The following is a 17083-nucleotide window of genomic DNA, read 5'->3' on the forward strand; positions in this document are numbered from 1 at the left end:
GATACGCATAATAGCATAGAAAAGAAGTGTGTAAATAGAAGTGAAATAAGCGAGCAAAATGTCTTGGTAGATTTATTACTTAGAGTATGCTAATAGGCATTGCAGCATTTAGAAACGATGTGCACACATTGCTCACTACCTGCCATTAACAGTCTTCACATAGAACTTATTATTAGGAAGGTATTAATACTTCAGCACACTTCAAACTAATCCTGAACAGAATCTCAATTAGAAGTCTAATAACTTTCAAGAAGACCACTCTTATCAAAAAGTGGTGTCAAATATTGAGCAAATGCCAAATATTCGGGGTTTGTGAAGCATTTCTGTAACAGCTTCTCTGCGTTAGCTGCATAGCTGGGTGACGATGTATCGAGGTCGAAATTGACTGCCTCTAGGTTGAGCATGACAGGCAGCAGGTTGTAGGTGCAGAAGACTCCTACTGGTGCCAGCTGCTCCATCTCTCTCCTCAGCTGCTCCAGCGGGTAGGCGTCCGCCTGCTGCTGCAGCCCCAGGGCTCGCAACGTGTGCTGCAGGGTGCTGTGGTACTCGGACAGCAGCAGGTCCGTGTGCCGCTGCAGCACCTCCAGGCTGGTGCTCGTGTGCAGGAAGTACTGCAGGTCCTCCGCTGGAGACCCGATGTGGGCTCCCTAAATAAATCGTCCAATAAGTACAAAATGTCGAACACAAACGAAATATTAGCTTTTGTATGCTGACAGGACAGTTCCAGCAGATTCACACGACGGAAGTACTACCACTGTCACATTTGAGGTGAGCAAGGCAACACCGTACTTTACGTTGAAAAGGTGCGCATTCTTGGTTCAGTTCTAGGGAGTTTGTTACAGTCCTCCCCTCACTCCCCAATATAACTTTGTTGCACTCCCAAATTTTAACATAGTACAGATTCTTATGATTATAATAATAATAAACAAAATGTAAAACTATTCAACATAATGATATTAATAGTAATTTATTAATATCGCTGTTTAGTTCATCACTTTTGCACATTAAGTAGCCATTCAGAGAAATACATTATTTGAAAACAATTCGTCCAAAAAATTTAGGAGTGTGTTAGTTGAGCAACTGATTTAGGAACTATAGTGTGTCTCAGACCTTTTGGGTCAAACTGAAAGAGGATACAGTGGCTCCACACCCAATTGGATTGAGATGGAGAACCCATGGTCGGAAAAGCATATTTATTGGGTTATGGACATGCACTACGCAACAGAAATGTACATGTAGCTCATTGTAACTATTCGAAGTGACGACTTCCAGTCTCAACACATGCATTCAACTGCACATATAGTTCTGCTGCACTCTTTCAAAGATCCCTGTTGTCTGTTGTTCCAGGTGAGTGGGAGCTTGGACACTAGCAAGCAGATCTTAATCCGTTTCTTAAGGTTTTCATACGCCAGTGTCTTGACGTAACTCTAGAGGAGAAAGTCCAGATGTGCAAGATCCGACGAGCATGCTGGCCATGAGGCAGGCTCTCCCCTTCCAATCCAGCAATGAGGGTACATGTTGTTCAGGTGCTCACTGATATTAACGTCGAAATGAGCTCGAACACCGTCGTGTTGAAACCAAATCCGTTCACAGACAACAAGTGTACCGTCTCAAACAACTCTGGCAGCACATTTCTCATGAACACCAAGTAATGCGGAGCACACAAACGGAGAGGCAGAAAATAAGGATCTATTACCTGATCTTGGATAATGCCCGGTCGTACACTGACAGAGAATCGTTGCTGGCGTCCACCGATATGGAGTAGCGGGCGGATTTTCCTCACTTTAGACATGGCTGTTCCAGCTGTTGAAAACACCATCACGGGTGAATGAGGCCTCATCCGTGAACAACACAAACTGTATGAAGTTCAGCACTACAGTGGATAATCCATTGGCAGATGTAAACACAGGGATAAAAACCTGTTGGTTTCAGCGATTGTACACGTTCCTTATGATGGGGTGTAAGACCTGTTCCATCAGTACTCTCTACTTGTATGCTTCGAAGTGTGTGCGTCACTGGTAAGTTCTCGGGTACTGATTGCTGCCTGTCTGGCCACACAATTTGACATCACCTCCTCGCAGTCTGGTGTTTGAACATCCCTTTGGTGGGAACCTTCGTCGGTTCTCTGTGCTGTGAACGACCCCAGCTTTCGTAAGTTGGTATCCACGGAGATAAACTTCTTCCAGTTAGGATTACGCCTATTGGGAATGGGTTCTCTGTACATTCCTGCTGCTTTACGGCAGCTATAACCTGCAGAACCCTTCATTAAATGCACGTCTCCCAATTCTTATGTCGAGTAACGTTTCATCTTTGACTATGCGTCATGCACTGGACGTAGTAACACACCTCACCATGGACACACCACACACAAGCTTTCTGATGCGATGGAAAATTGACGACAGGGATAGCGTGGTGGGTGCAGCACAGATTAACACACCGGTCCTCACATGACACACGTGCTATGACCTAAGTTGTGCACTGTATGCCTTTATGCTGGTCACGGGTGTACGATGTTTATCACCCGCTGCCTATTTCAGTGTACAAAAGATACCCGGAATCTTTACGAGAGTGAGGCAGAACTGCATGCGCCGTTGCAGTACACGCATTGAGACTGGCGGTCATTGCCTTGAACAATTAGTCAGGTACGCTGTTATGTGGTGTACGCTTTGTATGTCCATAACACAATAAATATGCATTTCCGACCACTGGTTCCCTATCTCAATATATTCGGTTGAGGACGCACTATCAATTGTTTCAATTAGACCCAAGAGGTTTGAGACTTCCTGTATAATAGCAACAATCTCTCACAATCTAGACATGAAAATTTACACGATATAAAATCGAAGTATCTAATTAGTAATTACCATTATCAGTATTTCACTTAGCACTGCAATTGGAAACACATTTCTACAGACTGTGGATATGAGTTTGTAAATATTTTTTTCGGTCGCTCCAGCCTACATTTGGGAATTCGGTTTTTATGTTGCTGTTCTTTCCTTGGAGGAGAGTTCTTTCCATTTCCGTCCTCGCTTACTCAACTTGTTATGGACTGCCATCCCTACCAGTGTACTCCCTAACCGTGTGGGATTTGTCGACAGCAGATAAAGTCAGTACGTGAATGAGCGCCTTGTCCTGATGATACAAGTGATAAAACATGTAAGTATTATCTTTCTGATTTTTTGATGTTAATTGTTGTGGAGACTTGTTATAGATCGAAGGAGGGTATAAAGAGGTTGAGAATTGTGGGTGCCGAATGTTTTCCAGTCATGCTGAAATCTAAGCGCAAACAGCCCGTAGTCGGACCCTGGAACACACATTGGCCGTCGTCATACGCAATGTGCGTGAAGCGTTAAAAACAGTAAGCAGCGCTGCTCGTTTGTTCAAATTTGATGGTTACCGGAAATTTAGTATGGCTCTATGGCATTATGGTTTTGGTCACGGCCTAGTGAAGTTTCCTGACTGTGGGCTATTTTGAGATGGAGCACAGTCGAGTTGTCGGACTGTGATAAATTATCTCTAGAGCTTGCCTTCCATCTACTAAGGAAAGGTTGTCGAGTTACACTGATGGAAAAAAAATCGCAGCACCAAGAAGGAGTGGTGCGACATAAACGAAAGTTGGTAAGCGTGTTTCTGCATCTGAAACATGATGTCTGTTCATATTTCGCGCCAGTCGCATAAGAGTGGCGCTAGTAGGACCAGTAAGAGGATGCAAATCAGGTTTGCACCAAATACACGCTGTATCAACACCTCATTGAGTTTGAACTAGGTCGATGCAATAGGACTGGATGTTGCTGATGCGAAAAAACTCCGCAGGAATGTAGCAACTGTATGTGATTGCTGGCAGCGGTGGTCACGAGAATGTACAGCTGCAAGAAAAGCGGGTCCAGATGGTCATGTGACACTACCGAGGAGGAAGACCATCCTGTTTGGTGTATGGCTCTGTCGCATCGCGCAGCGTCTTTGCGAGAGTGCGGCAGAATTGCATGATCACAATAACACACCTCACTGTGGACACATTACACACATGCTTTCTGAGGCAATGGACAACTGACGACAGGGACTGTCATTAAATAGGTTACTTCATGGACAGCCCCGAGCCAGACGCGATGTAAATGTGAATTCCACAAACTCGAAACCACCACCATCTTCGACTTCAGCGGTGTGAATCAAGAGCTAATTGGAGGGCAACGTGGAGGTTTTTTGTGTTTTCTCATGAAAGCTGGTTCTATCTTGGTGACACTGATGGCCGTGTGTTGGTTAGAAGGAAGCCAGTTGAGGGCTTGTGCTAGACACACTGGACTTACACCTTGAATTATGGTCTGTAGTGCGACTTCATGTGACAGCAGGACCACTCTTGTGGTCCTTCCATTCAACCTGACTGTAAATTTGTACTTCAGTCAACTGACTGGACCTGTTAGCTGCAATTCATGAGCAAAATTCCAGGGGATGTTTTCCAATAACACAACGCTCACCCACGTAACGCTGTTGTAGCCCAACATACTCTATAGGGTGTCAACATGATACCTTGGCCTACTCGATCACCAGGTAAGTTTCCAGTTGAGCACATATGGGACATCATCTGACGACAACTCCAGCATCATCGACAACCGGCATTAATCGTCCCTGTATCGACCGACAAACCCCAACACCTGTACAACACAATGCATGCACGTCTTCCTGCTTACATTCAACATTCTGATGGTTACACGGTTATTAATATACCAGCACTTCACATTTGCAATGACTCATCTCGCACTTAGATAACCTGTGGTCTTGTAATGTTAATCACATAAATATGTAACCTGGACAAATGTATTGCGCAAATTTCATTACTCTAAATTAATTATATTATTTTGGTATTGTGTTTTTTCTCCGTCCGCGTATTTTTTAACAAGTTTCTGAAGTTAGCACGGTTCCCAAAAATTGTTGGTGAGATTATTTAATTTCTGTTAAGTGTTGAACGATGTTAGAGTTTTCGGTCAGTTTAAACTTACTTTAATGGAAATATTGGGTTGGTAAAACCTTAAATGATTGTTACATGGTCATTGGCAGTCTACTGCTCATACGCAGTTTGATGTGTGTTTGAAGTATGAATTTTGAATCAACATTAGGCTCGATTGTGTTCCGGCCTGTAGTGTTGCCTGTGCAGAAGCATCTCGAGTAGGGTAGTTGCTGTTTCCCATGGTGTATGGTGCATGCCTCGAATAGATTTGAGTACATAGATACGACGTAAGACCTCATTTTGTTGTTTTCCCGTAAGTATCCAGGAATTTTAGAATTGTTAGCAAGTCCTAATTGCCTTTAACTCGACAAAGAAAGGAAAACTAACGAATGCCTCATTTCATTATTGACGTTAAGCAGCCATTAAACGGGACAGCGTTCAGTGCTACTTTCACTTAATGGGAGGCTGAATGGGGTATCCGCCCACTTCTGTGACAAGTGCTAGGACACAGCGTCACTTAGGCGCCGACTCCTTAAGTGGTAAAGCTTTGCATAAACAATTAATTATAGAACTTGATTACAGCAGAGTGCATTCCTACCTGACATAAGGAATAATGCTAATTTTCGTTAAATGTTGAAATAATTGCAGACTTGTCATTATTTAGTCTACTGGTGTATTTACGAGCCCTTTCGGTCATAAGGAAACGATAAAAGTCAAAATCATATAAAAAGAATTTGAAAATAAAGTTACTGATTTTTCGTAGGTAAAGCTTGAAGAAAGGGAGAAATCGTTACAGTAAGGAATCGTTACAGTAACTTGATTCATAACACGAATATAATTTTTAAGTGGACATTCAAAGGATTAACGGAAGATGCTGCATAGGCAGAAGTCATCACTAGCATAAATAAAATTTGAAAGAATTAAACAGTGAGGAAGCGAATGAGAGAAAGTTCTATTCGGATGTTACATTTATACAATAAAGAACTTAATGGACAAGAAGATACTGTACGTCTTACTTTATTCAAAAGCACCGTTTAACATGCAGTTTCAGAGCAAGGTCTTACGAAATGGGAAAGACCCACCATGGTTTTATAGCCGTGTGAGAAAATTGCTATGTAAATTTCATGTTCAGGAATTATGATGTTTTTGGAGAACGAAAATCTCCTCCTATAAGAATCAACATGGATTCCGAAAATAGAGATCTTGCAAAAATCACCTCGCTCTGTTTCTCCATGAGATCCACATCGCTGTAGGCACCGGCGCTCAGGTTGAATCCATGTCCCTCGATGTCAGCCAAGTGGAAAAAAAATACAAGCTTGCCGAGGATTGGATCAGATTGCGACTTGATTCAGGAGAAGTCAAAGACTAGCTGGCAAATAAGGTTGAACGATGTCAAAATGAGCGTGATGTGATCAATGAGAGAAGTGTTCAGTGACTTTGAAGGAAAATTTTGTCATCCGGCCTCACTAAAAATCCTAAGCGGTTTTGGTCTTACGTAAAATCGGTAAGCGATTCCAAATCATCTATTCAGTTACTCAGCGACAATAAAGACACCGGAACGGAAAACGATAGAGAGAAGAACGAAATACTAAATTTGCTCATCCGAAATTGTTTCACAATGGAATATCGTAACGCAGTCCCTCCTTTCAATCATCGTAAGAACTTAGACATTGCAGATATTGAGATAAAAACAACTATAATCGCTTAGTAGTGAAAAGGCATCAGGACCAGATGATATATGTATAAGATTCTGCAAAGATTATGCGAAAGAACTTGCTCCACCTGTAGCAGTAATTTATTGTAGGTCACAAGAGCAACAAAGGGTACCTAGTCACGTGAAATATTGCAGGTTACTTCCGTTTTCAAGAAGGCTCGTAGGACAGGTGCACATAATTATATGCCTATACCGTTGTCAGCGCCAACCAGCCTGGATGTGGCTTTTAGGCGGCTTTCCACATCCCGCTAGGTGGATACCGGGCTGGTCCCCACGTTCCGCCTCAGTTAACACGATCCGCAGACATTTGAAAACGTTCGCACTGTTTCGTGGCTTACACTAGACGCAGGCAGCTGGGGTACACTAGTTCTGACCTGAGGTGTTCGGTTGGGGGGGGGGGGGGGGGGGCTTGACAGGAAGGGCATCCGGCCACCATTTGCAACAAAAATAAACACCGCCAAATCCATGTCCGCGTTGACGCGGGACATAGGCCCAAAGAAAATGGTGATTATGATGATCGTTGTCACCAATCTGTTGTAGAATTATGGAACATACTTTATGCTCAAGAGTTATAATGTTTTAGGAGAACGAATATCTCCCTTACAAAAATCAACGTGGATTCCGCAAACAGACATCTTGCGAAAATCCGCCCGCTCTGTTCCTCCATGATATCCCCAGCGTTGTACACATCGGCCCTCAGACTGATGCCTGTTCCTGGCCGTCAGGAAGACATCTGACGCTGTCCCGCACTGTCGCTTAGTGAAAAAAATACGAGCTTGCTGAGTATCTGACCAGATCTGCGACTGGATGCGAGTACATTCTTGAAGACAGAAATCAATAGTCTGCTCTTAACGGAACAAAATGTAAAGATAATTTTGAGTGTACCCCAAGGAAATGTGGTCGAGCCATTATAGTTTACAATGCAAATAAATGATCTAGAAGAATGAGTCGAAAGCTCTTTAACGCTGTCCGCTGATGATGCAGTAGTCTGTAAGAACGCAGCAACGCCAGAACACAGTAACGATTTGCAGAACGACCCACAGAGGATTGATGAGTGGTGCACAGGTGAAATGATCACAAAAAAAACAAAGAGTACAAAAACAGACTGAGATTCATAGAAAGAATCTTAAGGAAATGTAATTCATCCACTGCAGAAGTGCCTTAAACGGCGCTTGTTCGACCAATTCTTCAGTATTTTTCTTCACTCTGGAACCCTTACCAGTGAGGGCTGATAGAAGAGAATGAGAACAACCAATGAAGGGCGAAGCGTTTCACACGGGAACGTTTAGTTTTCGCGAGAGTATTGCAGAGATGATCAACAAACTCCAGTGCAGATGTTACCAGAGAGGCGCTGTGCAACACGAAGAGGTTTACTATTGGAATTTCGAGAGGACACTTTCTGGAATGAGTCGGACAACGTATTGCTTCTTCTCGCGACGACAGCGAGAAAATTCGAGGAATTCTTCCCATGCGCCGTTCGCGAGTGGAACAGGTGTGGAGAACCAGTTACTGGTACCAGAAGTACCCTCCGCTTGCAGAATTCTGATTAAGATGTAGATTGGTAGGAGAATATTTGTTTTTCTTTCTTTTTTGTAATACAAGTATAACAAAAAACTGGTTGTAACAGTATATTACCCAGAAAGGAAGCCATGAGAGGAAATAAATCTCTCTATACCTTTGGAGAAAAGAGAACCACTTGTGTGAATATCAAGAGATCAGATGGAACCCCAGTTCTAAGCAAAGAAGGGAAAGCAGAAAGGTGGAAGGAGTATATAGAGGGTTATACAAGGGCGATGTTCTCGAGGACAATATTATGGAAATGGAAGAGGATGTAGATGAAGATGAAATGGGCGATATGATACCGCGTGAAGAGTTGGCAGAGCGCTGAAAGACCTAAGTCGAAACAAGGCCTCCGAAGTAGACAACATTCCGTTAGAACTACTGACAGCCTTGGGAGAGCCAGTCGGACAAAACTCTACCATCTGGTGAGCAAAATGTATGAGACAGGTGAAATACCCTCAGACTTCGAGAAGAATATAATAATTCCAATCCCAAAGAAAGCAGGTGTTGGCAGATGTGAAAATTACCGAACTATCCGTTTAATAAATCACGGATGCAAAATACTAACACGAATTCTTTACAGACGAATGGAAAAACTCGTAGAAGCCGACCTCGGGGAACATCAATTTGGATTTCGTAAAAATGTTGGAACACGTGAGGCAATACTGACCCTACGACTTATCTTAGAAAATAGATTAAGGAAAGACAAACTTACGTTTCTAGAATTTGTATACTTAGAGACAGCTTATGACAATGTTGACTGGAATACTCTCTTTCAAATTCTGAAGGTGGTAGGTGTAAAATACAGGGAGCGAAAGGCTATTTATAATTTGTACAGAAACCAGACGGCAGTTATAAGAGTCGAGGTGCATGAAAGGGAAGCAGTGGTTGGAAAGGGATTGAGACAGGGTTGTAGCTTGTCCCCGATGTTAATCAATCTGTATACTGAGCAAGCAGTAAAGGAAACAAAGGAAAAATTCGGAGTAGGAATTAAAATCCATGGAGAAGAAATAAAAACTTTGAGGTTTTTTCGATGACATTGTAATTCTGCCAGAGACAGCAAAGGACCTGGAAGAGCAGCTGAACGGAATGGACAGTGTCTTGAAAGGAGGATATAAGATGAACATCAACAAAAGCAAAACGAGGATAATGGAATGTAGTCGAATTAAGTCGGATGATATTGAGGGAATTAGATTAGGAAATGAGACACTTAAAGTATTAAAGGAGTTTTGCTATTTGGGGAGCAAAATAACTGATGATGGTCAAAGTAGAGAGGATATAAAACGTAGACTGGCAATGGCAAGGAAAGCGTTTCTGAAGAAGAGAACTTTGTTAACGTCGGGTATAGATTTAAGTGTCAGGAAGTCGTTTCTGAAAGTATTTGTATGGAGTGTAGCCATGTATGGAAGTGAAACATGGACGATAAATAGTTTGGACAAGAAGAGAATAGAAGCTTTCGAAATGTGGTGCTACAGAAGAATGCTGAAGATTAGATGGGTAGATCACATAACTACTGAGGAGGTGTTGAATAGAATTAGGGAGAAGAGGAGTTTGTGGCACAACTTGACTAGAAGAAGGGATCGGTTGGTAGGACATGTTCTGAGGCATCAAGGGATCCCCAATTTAGTATTGGAGGGCAGCGTGGAGGGTAAAAATCGTAGAGGGAGAGCACGAGATGAATACACTAAGCAGATTTAGAAGTATGTAGGCTGCAGTACGGACTGGGAGATGAAGCAGCTTGCACAGGACAGAGTAGTAAGGAGAGCTGCATCAAATCAGTCTCAGGAGTGAAGACCACAACAACAACATACCACTTACGTCTCGTACAGCTATATATGAGTCAGAAAATAACTGAAATTAAACATAGGTGTAGCAAATGATTAATACTGCTGTGAATAGTCAGAGATTCTGGCCATATAAAGTGATACGCTTAGCTGGCTGTGAAGTGTCTGACAATTTAATAAACATTACCTAGAAGCCACTAGCGCGAATATTTATTATTGGCAAATATAGAGGAAAAACATTAAAAAACAATAGTTGATACATATAACCGATTCCATATTCAGAGATCGTGCAGACGTAACATAACAAAGGTGGGACATTTTATGTAGTCTTTGCGCACATGGTCGTTTGCTTACATACTGTATTTACATATAAATATACACTGTTTAATAAGTGCATACCTTTCAAGTATGAGCAATTTTACTTGTTGACCGAATCATAATTATGAATGAGATGTCGAGTTGTTGCGACCAGTAGGATCGCATGTACGTATAAGAACAGAAACTATGTATGGGATGAAGGGCAAAAGTAACGATAAGATCACACGTATACCTTCTGCAGCAGTACACTGGCTGGAACGTTTTCCGGAGACGGTCAGGACCTAAGTTGATACACGTTGCAATAAACTGAAAGGTATCTTGTGTTAAATATGGCTTCCGTTTTTCTTGAATTCCTCACTTAATTCGAAGCTCTCAATTTTCTTGGTACTTTATTCTGTATATGTTACACGAGAAACTTGAAAACTGACACGTGTAATAATGTAAAAGATTTTACTAAATTGTATTCTCTGCCTTGATGTGTGGGGGGTCATGACAATATGAGCTCCCTCTCTCTCCTTGGATCCTTACCTCATGTTAAGTGCTTCATTAAAAAGCAGTAAGTAGAATCCGAAGGTTGTTTCATGTACGATGCTATTCTGTCCCAGGGAATCTCCACAACTATTTAATAATATGATATTAAAATCACAGCACTCCCATTGCATAAGTAATGCATCTTTCTCTGCAATTGCGGTACCTCACCATGTTGTCAACTGGTATTATAGTCTGCTATTTTGGCATGCTATCTACACATGACTCCAAGTGTGTAAGCTGCAGTTGTTCACTTTTGTACCATCACTGACTATGTTGTTGTTGTTGTTGTGGTCTTCAGTCCTGAGACTGGTTTGATGCAGCTCTCCATGTTACTCTATCCTGCGCAAGCTTCTTCATCTCCCAGTACCTACTGCAACCTACATCCTTCTGAATCTGCTTAGTGTATTCATCTCTTGGTCTCCCTCTACGATTTCTGTCCTCCACGCTGCCCTCCAATGCTAAATTTGTGATCCCTTGATGCCTCAAAACATGTCCTACCAACCGATCCCTTCTTCTAGTCAAGTTGTGCCACAAACTTCTCTTCTCCCCAATCCTATTCAATACCTCCTCATTAGTTACGTGATCTACCCACCTTATCTTCAGCATTCTTCTGTAGCACCACATTTCGAAAGCTTCTATTCTCTTCTTGGCCAAACTAGTTATCGTCCATGTTTCACTTCCATACATGGCTACACTCCATACAAACACTTTCAGAAACGACTTCCTGACACTTAAATCTATACTCGATGTTAACAAATTTCTCTTCTTGAGAAACGCTTTCCTTGCCATTGCCAGTCTACATTTTATATCCTCTCTACTTCGACCATCATCGGTTATTTTACTCCCTAAATAGCAAAACTCCTTTACTACTTTAAGTGTCTCATTTCCTAATCTAATTCCCTCAGCATCACCCGACTTAATTTGACTACATTCCATTATCCTCGTTTTGCTTTTGTTGATGTTCATCTTATATCCTCCTTTCAAGACACTGTCCATTCCGTTCAACTGCTCTTCCAAGTCCTTTGCTGTCTCTGACAGAATTACAATGTCATCGGCGAACCTCAAAGTTTTTACTTCTTCTCCATGAATTTTAATACCTACTCCAAATTTTTCTTTTGTTTCCTTTACTGCTTGCTCAATATACAGATTGAATAACATCGGGGAGAGGCTAAAACCCTGTCTCACTCCTTTCTCAACCACTGCTTCCCTTTCATGCCCCTCGACTCTTATAACTGCCATCTGGTTTCTGTACAAATTTTAAATAGCCTTTCGCTCCCTGTATTTTACCCCTGTCACCTTCAGAATTTGAAAGAGAGAATTCCAGTTAACATTGTCAAAAGCTTTCTCTAAATCTACAAATGCTAGAAACGTAGGTTTGTCTTTTGTTAATCTTTCTTCTAAGATAAGTCGTAGGGTCAGTATTGCCTCACGTGTTCCAACATTTCTACGGAATCCAAACTGATCTTCCCCGAGGTCGGCTTCTACCAGTTTTTCCATTCATCTGTAAAGAATTCGCGTTAGTATTTTGCAGCTGTGACTTATTAAACTGATAGTTCGGTAATTTTCACATCTGTCAACACCTGCTGTCTTTGGGATTGGAATTATTATATTCTTCTTGAAGTCTGAGGGTGTTCCGCCTGTCTCATACATCGTGCTCACCAGATGGTAGAGTTTTGTCAGGACTGGCTCTCCCGAGGCCATCAGTAGTTCTAATGGAATGTTGTCTACTCCCGGGGCCTTGTTTTGACTCAGGTCTTTCAGTGCTCTGTCAAACTCTTCAAGCAGTATCTTATCTCCCATTTCGTCTTCATCTACATCTTCTTCCATTTCCATAATATTGTCCTCAAGTACATCGCCCTTGTATAACCCTCTATATACTCCTTCCACCTTTCTGCCTTCCCTTCTTTGCTTAGAACTGGGTTGCCATCTGAGCTCTTGATATTCATACGAGTGGTTCTCTTCTCTCCAAAGGTCTCTTTAATTTTCCTGTAGGCAGTATCTATCTTACCCCTATTGAGACAAGCCTCTACATCCTTACATTTGTCCTCTAGCCATCCCTGCTTAGCCATTTTGCACTTCCTGTCGATCTCATTTTTGAGACGTTTGTATTCCTTTTTGCCTGCTTCATTTACTGAATTTTTATATTTTCTCCTTTCATCAATTAAATTCAATATTTCTTCTGTTACCCAAGGATTTCTATTAGCCCTCGTATTTTTACCTACTTGATCGTCTGCTGCCTTCACTACTTCATCCCTCAGAGCTGCCCATTCTTCTTCTACTGTATTTCTTTCCCCCATTCCTGTCAGTTGTTCCCTCATGCTCTCCCTCAAACTCTCTACAACCTCTGGTTCTTTCAGTTTATCCAGGTGCCATCTGCTTAAATTCCCACCTTTTTGCAGTTTCTTCAGTTTCAATCTGCAGTTCATAACCAATAGATTGTGGTCAGAATCCACATCTGCCCCAGGAAATGTCTTACAATTTAAAACCTGGTTCCTAAATCTCTGTCTTACCATTATATAACCTATCTGATACCTTTTAGTATCTCCAGGATTCTTCCAGGTATACAACCTTCTTTTATGATTCTCACTGACTATAAGGTAGCAATATGACTCACTCACACATTTTGGTATGTTATTAAATCACTTTGTGGTTACTAATGTGATCAACAGAACTGTTAATGCATGACTAGTAAATCAACTCAAGAGCTAGTGATCCACGTCCAGTACCATAAAGCCCTACACTGAGTTTTGTGCCAATCTGCTGTTGCACTCAAGAATCTGTGAAAGCCCTTTAGACATTTAGGACGTAACTCTGTCCATCTGTTTTGCATTCGACATTAATTTCCATGTATAGTATTTCTCCACACTTTGGGGAGCCTCATGTGAATCCCATACCATCATAATCAACTGTCTTTGCTCACTTTGATCATTGCTGACTTCAATACCATTCTTCTATTGAGAAATAAACGTCAGAACCCGAGAAGATCTTTAGACCACAGCCATACAACCTGGAAACGCACCAGCAACTATGACATCTAATCGTGAAAGCCTTCACTGTATTGTGAAATTTTTTTCATTCCTACGGATAGGGTAATTCATGAAACTATGCCACATGGGTGCGAATATCCTCGACAATTGTTTTCCTGTCTCGGGTCACATTTCTCCAATGGATTGGGTGTAGATTTGAGTTAGTTAATGTCGGAGCAGTCTTAGTACGTTGATTGCCTCAGGATTATTCCTTGTCTTGTGTGTGTGTGTGTGCGTGTGTGTGTGTGTGTGTGTGTGTGTGTGTGTGTGTGTGTGTGTGTGTGTGTGTATGTTTGTGTGCGTGTGTACACGTGTTTATTACGGAAATAATGACATGTGACAACAGTCCAGAATGAGGGTGGGTCGAATTATGTGACTATAACAGAGATCCTCGAACAAAGCTGTAGAGCCATGAAGATTTAGCTCTCAATCTGAAATATGTATCGTTATCTTGTACTGTAGATCTTCTCAGCAAAATGCTATGATTTGGCCGATATTTTCGAGTAGAAACAAGTCTTCAGTTGAACAACAACTATTTAGTAGACCTGTCAGGTCTGAATAGAATTGGAGAGAAAAGAAATTTGTGGGGCAACCTGGCTAAAAGAAGGAATCGATTGACGGGACATATTCTGCTACGCCAAGGGATCCAGTTTAGTACTGGAACGAAGTCTGAGGAGTAAAACTCGTAGAGAAGACCAACAGATGAATACATAAGCAGATTCAGAAGGATGTTGGTAGCAATAGTTACTCAGAGATGAAGATGTTTGCACAGGATAGAGTAGCACGGTGAGTTGCATCCAACCAGTCTTTGGACTGAAGACCACAGCAACAAGGCTTGCACCATATTTTACTTCTGTTTCCCACTTATCAGTATTTCTAGGGATATAGCTCTTTTTCAAGTAAAAAAAAAAAACATCCCAAGTTGGAAAGTAGGACACTGGATATGCAGCAAGCGTTTCAGAATACATACAGGTTCCAAGTAAACGGAAATTTTGCAGTGAACACATGGTGTGTCGTGGGGCGATTACTCTGTTTTTAAAATAATTGAAAAGCCACGATCGCTTCAATATCGTTTACTAGATGACCGGTTTCAGCACTCTGAAGGTGCCATCATCGGATCTGAAACATGTATTAACATTTATAAATGTTAATACACGTTTATAAATGTTAATACACGTTTCAGATCCGATGATGGCACCTTCAGAGTGTTGGAACCAGTCATCTAGTAAACATTTATAAATGTTAATACACGTTTCAGGTCCGATGATGGCACCTTCAGAGCGCTGAAATCGGTCATCTAGTAAACGATATTGAAGCGATCGTGGCTTTCCAATTATTTTAAATGGAAATTACTTTTAGTCAGCATACGATTTTTCAGTTACATAAAAGTGACGCACCTGGCTGTAATAAAAAAAGTTATTTACTCTAAGAGATGAATAACTTGTTTGGCAGAAACATGTTTTACCTGAAAATCGTAGATAATGACTTCAAGCTCATCCTTCAAACACCGGAACATCATGTTGTTCTTCTGCAAGTCCCCATGCACCATGACAGTGAGCTTCTCATTACAGCTGGCAATAGCGTGTGTTGCTCTGGGCAGCAAGGTGTCTGCCAGCTGGAGAAACTTGTTTCGGTACCTCCAGAACCAGGGGTAGCGGTTCAGCACGTCGGCCATCTTCAGAAGGACGGTCCTGGCCTGTGACTGTAGCAAAGGGGCCTGGCTGGGGCCGAAGGCGACGGACTCCCGCAGCAGCGGCTCCACCTGGGCGTCGCGGCGCGCAGTTTGAGTGGAGGCGGCGTGGAGGCGCGCCAGCCCGCGCAGCGCTGCCAGGGAGTGCGCCAAATCCAACCCGCGGGCGGAGGCGGCGCCGGGCGCCTTGCGGAATCCCGCGGCCGCCACGTCCTGCAGCAGTATACAGCCGCCTCCGCACACGCCCCAGGAGGCGGGCCATAGCGGCCGCCACGCCCCTCCCTCGACCGCCTTCAGCGCCGCCTCCGCAGCAGGCAGCGTCCGAGAGTACAGCGCCCGCTCTCGCCGGAACAGACCCGCAGAACCGAGCCTTCCTCCTCCGCCCCCGCCATCAGACAGCGGCGCCTTCACTATGAGGCTGGCCACAGCTCCGTGCTGGGTGAGCCCCTGAACACGTAGTGTCTCGCTCATGAATCCACCACCGCCACCACATGCATTCTCCACCCGTACACTGTCCTCCAGGACATCAAATCCGGCCAGCCTGAAGGCGGCGACAAAGTACTTGCTGGATGCCCACTCGGGGTAGATTTCATTTCTCGTTATCTCCAGCGCCATTTAAATTAGCTCTTCTACCTGCAAATGAAACGCAATAAATCGAGAACGACATTCTCAACAAATAAATGAGGCTAATAAAGTTCGGAAATCTACATGGCACTTTCTGTGAAGATGGTTGTAAAGGAAGCTTATCATTACTACTGTGTAATTTGCATGACCTAGGCGCAATGAAGGTACTGAGGAAACCAGCAGAGCCGGCCAGTATGGCCGAGAGGTTCTAGGCGCCATTTTTATTGCCATAGAGGTATTCGTCGTTTTTATTTTCTGCAGAGTTGTTATTTGTAGTCTCGTTATCATTGGTGTTGTTTTTTATGGATTGCGCGTTCTCGGAATGAGGGAAGGGGTGATAGAGTAATTTTATTCTATAAGTGGCGAATACACGAGGGCATCCTGGGCTACGAGGATGGTCCTGTTGCTGCTATACGTCTGCAGTGGTCATGCAGCGCAGGTAACAGTATCGGGTGTGATGCTCTCGAGACAACCGGATGTGTTGCTCACTAGTCATGACTGGACACTAAAAACAACAGTGGAGATCTGGGAGATTAGGAATGAGATGTGCCGGTTTGAGGATGCCTTTCTGGAATCATACAAGGAGGCACAGGAGAATAATTTATTTAGGGAGGGCCGGCCTGTGCGGCCGAGCGGTACAGTTACTCCCCGGTTTCATTTTTTTTTTTTTTTTTTTGCACTGTTTATTTACTCTGGTTTGGAGCCCATTTAGACGTTCATGAAGTACAATTGTTTTGCATCCACCTGATGTCTGGCCATAAACGCCTACCGTCTCTGAGCTTTAGTACTGGTTTTCCTTCCTGTCGTACTTTTATGTTTCATTCACAAGCTACGGTCGCAAGTTCGAATCCTGCCTCGGGCATGGATGTGTATGATGTCCTTAGGTTAGTTAGG

At 42.8% G+C, this 17083-nt stretch overlaps 1 protein-coding gene across 1 annotated transcript; it reads right to left on the reverse strand.

Moving 5' to 3' along the window:
- Positions 1-236: 236 nt before the first annotated feature.
- Positions 237-16180, reverse strand: LOC124594301. The gene is made up of 2 exons (XM_047132664.1): positions 15341-16180; positions 237-647 (listed from the first exon to the last, which is right to left on the reverse strand). The coding sequence occupies exons 1-2, from the start codon at positions 16178-16180 to the stop codon at positions 237-239; spliced, it is 1251 nt and encodes a 416-aa protein (XP_046988620.1).
- Positions 16181-17083: the final 903 nt, after the last annotated feature.

The sequence above is a fragment of the Schistocerca americana genome, chromosome 2 (assembly GCF_021461395.2).
Source record: "Schistocerca americana isolate TAMUIC-IGC-003095 chromosome 2, iqSchAmer2.1, whole genome shotgun sequence".
NCBI lineage: Eukaryota > Metazoa > Arthropoda > Insecta > Orthoptera > Acrididae > Schistocerca > Schistocerca americana.